This window comes from Lactuca serriola, chromosome 2 (assembly GCF_051521515.1).
Source record: "Lactuca serriola cultivar US96UC23 chromosome 2, Lser_US96UC23_V15, whole genome shotgun sequence".
Taxonomy (NCBI): Eukaryota; Viridiplantae; Streptophyta; class Magnoliopsida; order Asterales; family Asteraceae; genus Lactuca; species Lactuca serriola.
Genome location: NC_136409.1, coordinates 154,529,375 through 154,537,550, shown reverse-complemented (window position 1 = coordinate 154,537,550; position 8,176 = coordinate 154,529,375). Strand labels below are relative to the sequence as shown.

General features: G+C 28.9%; 1 protein-coding gene across 1 annotated transcript; it reads right to left on the bottom strand.

Annotated features, from left to right (window-relative positions):
- Window positions 1–1,929: 1,929 nt before the first annotated feature.
- Window positions 1,930–3,411, bottom strand: LOC145087096 (ARM repeat superfamily protein). The gene has a single exon (XM_079024996.1). It carries the CDS (start codon window positions 3,357–3,359, stop codon window positions 2,043–2,045), a length of 1,317 nt encoding a protein of 438 aa, XP_078881122.1. The 5' UTR covers window positions 3,360–3,411; the 3' UTR covers window positions 1,930–2,042.
- Window positions 3,412–8,176: the final 4,765 nt, after the last annotated feature.

The following is an 8,176-nucleotide window of genomic DNA, read 5'->3' as shown; positions in this document are numbered from 1 at the left end:
AAAATAAGTGAAAAATACAGCGTTTACTTTTTACTTAAGTAATGATATGTTTTTATAATTTTCTTTGTAAATCATCAACATATAGACATTTGACAAATAATTAGTATGATTATCATGCATTATCTTTTAGTAATTATCCATTAAAAGAATCGGCCAAGTTTAACATGTATAATTTTATGTAGATTGTCTGCACAAAAGAGGTCAAACCCTTAGACGATTCAACACAATTCTAGACAACACAAATTGTTGTTTTATGTTATTTAATTAATTCTTTTTGTATGACTAATTATCTTATAATATTTCTTCTAAAAGCGTTTCATATATATGTATAATGCGTTAATGCTTATTGAGTAGAAGGCTTACAGTTAATCGTTTTACATGAACTCCTAAATTACTTCAACTAAAATAATCAGATACCATTTACAGAAAATAGGAGGAAAAAAAATAGAGTAGGCCGCTGTTGACAATCCATTTTTTTCATTTATTAATATGCTTAATTAGAATGGACACTTGAACAACCGAAAGACTAGATCCCAACTGCATATATCTTCCAAATGCAACAAACAAAATTTACTTGTAATCACGATATCCCTTATTATATTTAATAATCAACTGTTTCAAAAAAACATATCAATCACTAGTAAAATGTGATCAACATGGTTTAAATATGGATTTAATATTGAGTATTAAAGAAAATTAAAAATTAAAAAAAAAAAAAAAAAAAAAAAAAAAAAAAAAAAACCAGCATTAATCTATTAACTTGTTCATAATTATCATTGAATCTAACAGAAAAGTAGAGAATGTTTTTCAGTCTTTTTTAATCTTACAAGTTAACAAAAATTGGATATACACAATCTTCTTTTTCTTAAAACCGGAGTTAAACATTATCAACACAAATTATTATTTTGTTCGATTATATTCGACTACAAATCTACAATATCATTATATCAATCAATATATTTGTCTTTCAAATTTCAAATTCCCTAATATTAAGCAATATCAAACTTACTAAACTTATTTAAATTCAAATCTTCTTACATTTGGCTATATCAAATTGGAAATTCAGTAAACAATGTAATTTCAAATCCCTAAGTATCTATATTATACTAATAAATAAAACTCATTTTCACATGTCATGTCCTCATTGATTTGGACATATGACATTTTAATAGATTTTTAGAATTTTTTATTTCCACATGTAATTTTCTGATTTGTTCACATATCATAATTTATTTCGGTTATAATATTAAGAGAAATAAATGTTTCCTTGAAAAAGAATTGATATATTTATAATGAAATAAATGTCATAATTAATGAGAGCTCTAAAATTGATATTGATATTAAATTTAATGTTTAAATATTGATATTAAATTTGTATTTTTAATAAACCCGTGTAGTACACGGATCTTACACCTAGTTAAGGAAGATATTATAGACATATCATGAATAAATCAATCTCTTTGATTTTTATTCTTCAAATCCAAATTTCAATCATTTATTCATGGAACAATTATTTTCAATTTGAATATCATTATTGAGTTTTTATATTTTCACCTATTCTTGTAAATAGCTTATATATATAGTTTGTATACCCTAAAATTTTTAATAGTCATCATTTTGGTACCAGATTCAACATTATTTAAAATTTCTATACATTTGAAATATTACTTATACCTAAACATAATTAGCTTACCAATATATATTCGCAATTTACCGTTAAATAATTATTTTGTTATTTAAAATTTATTATTGTGAACTGTGTGCTCGGATTATCACCTAGTTAAATAATTTTTTACTATTATTTAAAATTATTATTATGAACCGTGTACTACCCGGATTATAACCTAGTTGAAGAATATAAAAAACCAACATTAATTTGTTAACTTGTCATAATTATTATTGAATCAAACAGAAAAGTAGAGAATATTTTCAGACTTTTTTAATCTTACAAGTTAACAAAATTGGATATACACAATCTTCTTTTCTTAAAACCGGAGTTAATTAAAGATTATCAACAAAAATTAATTACAAACTTACAAAAATCAGTACGACTTCCTGAGATACTTGTAATTTGCAGAATCAAAACAATCTAATTTATTTTTGTATTGATTCATCAACTTCAGCATCTCAGTAGCTTTCACCTTCGTCTCTTCACCGCAGTTGACCTGCAACATGAGCAAAAGCTTTTGAAAGGCTCCAATATGAAGAGCTTCCACCAACGTATCTCCATCGTCATTGTTGCTGAGCTTCCACAGCATTGAAACACAGAAATCAGTAGCTAAAGAAGACACTCTCAGTATCTTCTTTACTAACAATGGCACAGATAATGCATGTTTCTGCACTCTTTCCCTCCCTTCTTTTGAATCAGAGAGGCAGTCTAATACGCCTAACGCCATTTCACTCAACCCCTTATTATCGGCTTCCACAAGAGCTTCTAAGCTCGATTCAACCACACCCAATTCGATGAATCTTGATGAGACTTTGCTGCGAGCAACAGGTGTTGAAAGTATGTAATATATGACTGCAAAAGATGATTTTTTGGCTGAAGGGCAATCGGGTGTGGTTATAAGTTTGATCAATGCTTCTAGAAGGCCGTCGATGTTGATTAACGTCTGCACATGGGTTTTATCGGTGGAGAGAAGTTCTTTTAGGGTTAGAACACAACTTTTCTTGAGCAACAAGTCATCTCCTGACAAAAACCATGTCATGCAACGTAAAGATTCTGTTGATCCAAGCATAGATCGCCCTTCAATCCCTAAAGGAAACATCCATGTTAACAAAAACATAATCTCCTTTAAAAGATCTTCATGTTTTTCATAAGAAAGACTCGAAAACGACTCAAATGAAGCCGCTAACACATAACCGAGTCCATTATCTTTAATGAGATTCTTATTATGTTCGCTTTCATTAGCCCAAACATGTACCTTTCCCACCAAATCAAGAAACTTCTTTTCATCGCCTTTTGAAGCTGCACCCATCATTTTAGAACAAATCTCCACTATATCGAATGAGGTTAAGGGGGTTCGAGGAGTTGGTATTCTTTCAATGCCATGAGCGCGATTCTCCACACACCAATCTTGAATCATTCTTCGGATCATATGATTTGGTATCTGATCAAAACTTGTGAGGATTTGATTTGTAACCGGACACGTTTGATTCCCGTCTTGTATCCACTTCTCTATGCTCTGTCGATCGTAAGTGATTCCTGTCGACAAAGTCACCGGATCTTTCATCAGATCAAGAGATATGGGGCACCTGAAATGAGTCGGAATGGTGAGTTCTAGCTGAGAATTTTGCTTCGAAAGAAGCTTCTTGCCTGCTAAGCGACTAGCTCTTTGTCTCTTCCAAAAAAATGTCATTTTATGAATCGAAAAACCAGAACCAATGAAGTGGGTATGAATGATTTGGAAAAATAATTAATGGGTTTTATAAATCTTTGATGATTAGAGGTTGTTTATATATTCTAGTGGTTCGGGTCAAAGGTAGAGGGGGGAAAAGAAATGTTCAAGTTAAAGATGACGGTGGAGTAGGGATTTGAATATTGACCGTTGAAAGTGAGAGTCAAAGATTGAGGTTAATGCCGATCGGGGAAACTTTTCTTTGATTATTTTATTGGAGTTTGAGTTAGTAGTAGTTGCAGTAACTGAACGGGTATAATTTGGGTCCGGTTAAAGTTGGACCAAATTTGTGATCCACGTGGTCAAAGGTCAATCTAGTTGTACTCAATGACCGTTGTCCACTTCTCTTAAGAAGACCCGACCCGACAATTTTTTTTTTTCTTATTTTGTATCCTTAGCCAGGTCTCGTACGTTTGTCCTAAAGTTGCACATACAACCTAGCCCAAGATGGCTTCACCAAGCCCTTTTTCGGCCTGTAGCATATTTAAAAGTTTGAAATTTTTTCATAAAAAATGGAAGGATGAAAGAAAGCAAAATAGACAGATTTTAAAAATACGTAATTTTTTATTTGTATGGAGCTTATAGGGAAAAAAAATTCTAAGGGAGTGTTTGGATAAACTTAATGAAGCCCATTTTTAGTTTATTATCAAAATGATGTTTGGATATGATAGTTTATCAAGGTGTCGTACCATTAATAAGTCAAATTTTATAAGTTAAACACCTCTAACTTATCAACTTATAAGTCAGTTATAAGCTATAAATTAAAATGTGTTTATGATTTTTCATAAGCTTAGTCAAATACTCTCTAAACGGGTTGAAGCTCCTGACTATTATTATGGTGGTGTTTGTTTTTTGTTTACAGATCTGCGTAGCTTTTTCTGTCTGCGCCGCGCAGACATTAGCTTTCGCAGACTGTTTGTTTTTTTGAAGACTGTAGACCTAAAAATGTATGTGCGCCCTCGTCTTTGCGCAGATGTGGACCAGAGTCTTCTAACATCTTCAGACATCTTCTAGCCTAAAAAAACATATATATCTTTAATTTTTTTGTTTTTTTTTTTAATTTATATTTTTCCAACTTTATTAATGATAAACAATTTGAAAAAAAATTACAAAACTTAAAAAAAACGTTCGACGATACAAACATGATATTTTTGACAAATTTGTAAATAAATATTTATTACAATAATAGTCGTTGAAGTTGTTTATATAAATATGAAAAAAAATCATAATATAATCTTATATTTTCTTGCCAAATTTTGTAAAATATTATTTAATACAGTATCGTCAGTTTCTCTAGAAAATATTTATAGTACGTTTTTAATAGATTTAATTGAAAAAATCGAAGTTTATTTCCGTCCATTTATATATCAAATTCTTTGATCACTAATTATAATGTTTACTTATAACTTTGCAACAAAAGTTGTTGGTTTTTATCAAATATATACGTTAATTCATACCATTTTTATTTTTATTTTTTATACAATAATACATAAAAGTTGATCTAGATTCGTTAATTATTTATAACAAAGTCATAAAAATATTAAAAAATCACTTTGAAGTTTAAAAAAAATCAGTTTATTTATATTCAATTTATTTTAGTAGCCTGCAGATGTTAAAAAAACAAACAGTCTTTTTTTTTCAGACTGCAGATGTTTGGTCCACCTCTTCTACTACAGATGTCTACAGATGTGGTCCGCAGACTGCAAACATTTTGGCTCAGAAAAAACAAACAACACCTAATTGAAACCTAATTGAAATGAATATATCTAGCGAAGATGAATTCCATGTGCCCGGCTTTCAACCTTAATTCACGTTTAATTGATCAATTAAAGGTACAATAAAATTACCAAATATTAAACCTAGCTAGTTATGACCAACATAGTCAGACCCTCTAATCTATCTATATATATTATATTATAAAAGAAATATTTTTTTTAATATACCCATTTGAAACTCCTAGCCATTCAACTTTCTAGCTACCTTGTATATTATATTTATTAATATAAGTATATTATTACATTCAAATTAGTATCATATTAACCGTGAAATTTTTGAATTATTAATATAATATATTTAATTTGTTCATTTAAATACGATGTTAAATCCAAAACATAATTCAAAATATCAAATAAAAAAATAGTCAAATACTATTTTAAAAATAGCTAAAAAAATGTTTGAAAATCTATATAAAATTTTGAATTGACATTTATTTAAAACTATATAACTTTACAAACAATTCTTAATATTTCAAATAATCATCATGATCAAAATTATAAAAGTATAAGAGTTATTGAAACCTTCACTAATCTGCTAGATCCTAAACTTTTTTTTTGTCAAATCGTTGACAAAGTAATGGTATGATACTATTTAAGCATAAGAGTTATTAAAACTTTCACTAATTTGCTAGATCCTATTGAAATCCTTAACGTTTGCTTCTTGTTAAATCGTTTTTTTAATATAATCTCAACAAACTGACATTGAAAAAAATTGAGATAATTAAGAAAGAAAGAAAGAAAGAACCAGGGTTGTGCTGGCTTTTTGCAGGCCTAAAAATGGAGGAACAAGAAACCGAAATTGCCATTCTTTTCATTCTCCACATTCACACCCTTTTGACTAGGCATGTGTTGTTTGTGTTTGTATAAAGTCAGGGCAATTTCGTTTTTTTAGGTTTTAATTTCTCCATTTTTTAGACTGAAAAAAGTCAACACAACCCTGGTTCTTTCTTTCTTTCTTGATTATCTCAATTTTTTTCAATATCGGTTTGTTGAGATTAAAAAAACGATTTAACAAGAAGCAAACGTAAAAGATTTCAATAGGATCTAGCTGATTAGAGAACGTTTCAATAACTCTTTTGCTTAAAGAGTATCATACTATTAAATTTCTAACCAAAAAAATTATATATACACTAAAGTCCCAATATTTTCAACGATTTGACAAAAAAAGTCATAAACTTTATTTTTTTGACAGTAAAGTCCTAATTGACGATTTGACAAGAAAGTCCTAAACTTTATTTTGTTGACAAAAAAGTCCTAATTACCTTCTAAACGGGAAAAAGGGTAAAAGTGTCAAAATATGCCGGTAATTTGGACTTTACTGTCAAAAAAATAAAGTTTAGGACTTTCTTTTCAAATCGATGAAAATATTAGGACTTTACTGTATATATCCCAAAAAATAATAATACAAGTAAATTTTAAATTAATTGCTCATATGAGTAGTTGAAATTAACACAAAACCAATATTTATATTTAATTGCATTAACATCCAAGTCACGGGTAGATGTTATTTAATATTATGATAATCAATTTGGTGTACCGATTATTATTTCATAGTTAACATCAATAACATAATCATTTTCTATATAATATATTTGTCAAAATATTTATAACATAATTTAACATGCATAACGCGCATATATTCGTCTAGGTATAGATAAATATAAAAAAGAAACACGAACAATACAACAATACATAAAATATACATTAGCACATCTCCATAAAACTTAAGTTGTGAAGATATGATCCAACATGAGTTTGGAAATAAGAAACTCCAAACGGATAGGAGAGTGTGTCTTGGCGAATATATCATTCGTCGAGAAAGGAGATTAATTATCTTTTTATGATATGTTGATAATTGATTAAAAAGTGATGGATGCTCTCTACATGTTTCGTTTGTTCATGATAAACATCATTATTTGATATTTGAATGCCACTGTGGTTGTTAGACTATATAGATGTAGGAAGATGCAAAGGACTGTTCATGGCATCCAGATGGCAACGTAGCCAGATTGATTCCTAAGTTGTATCAGCTTGTGCCCATTATTTATATTTAGTACTCGAATTGACGACGAATGATTGTTTCTTATTCCTTAAATATATTAGAGAATTATAAAATGCAAGATCCATGGATAACTAAATTGAGGGAGTGATAGAGGAAATTAGAGAATTTTTTTTGTTCACATGCAATTTCAACACCAAATTTTACATATACATTGGATATGTCTCGTCTAAGAGAACTATAAAAAATTTTGAAATTTTTTTGTGTAGGTCAATATACACAAAAAAAATGTATATGTACAAAATGTGCACACAAAACATCTGTATAGGTGTGACTACCTAACACACCCTTTCTTTTAAGTAAAATGTACTTAGAAGCTAGGGTTTAGTGATATGAAATGGGAAATGTATGTTGATATAACTATAAATTGATACATGCAAGTGAAGTTAGGGGTGATTTTTAGTTTGATTTCACCTTATTGTGATCATCTTGAATGAATTTCTTTATATAATACATGGAAGGGTAGAGCTAGGGTTTAGCCTGGTGAAAGGGGTGATTATAAATCATCAAACATCTTTCATTGAGTCTAATTAATATATTATTGTGTATAGAGATGTAAAATGACTCTTAAACCCATTGGATGTACCATAATCATGCAAACCTATATGGAAATTGAATTCGTAATTGGAGTAACGATGAATTAGACCATTTTGGGTAAAGTTGTCATCGTTAATTGATATTATAAATTATATGATTAACTTGTTCTTGAATAAAAAAGGTAAAAGTTATATGATTCACTAAAGGGAACTTTATTAAGTTTTATCCAAATCATAAGTAGCTTAGATTTGTGCTACTAAATTTGAATACTTTTGGAGGCAAGAAATATCTAAGAAACGAACATCATCAAATCCCAACTCATTATGGTGAGTAACTTGTTATACATACATCTTTGAAATGTACACACACATACATACATATATATATATATATATATATATATATAT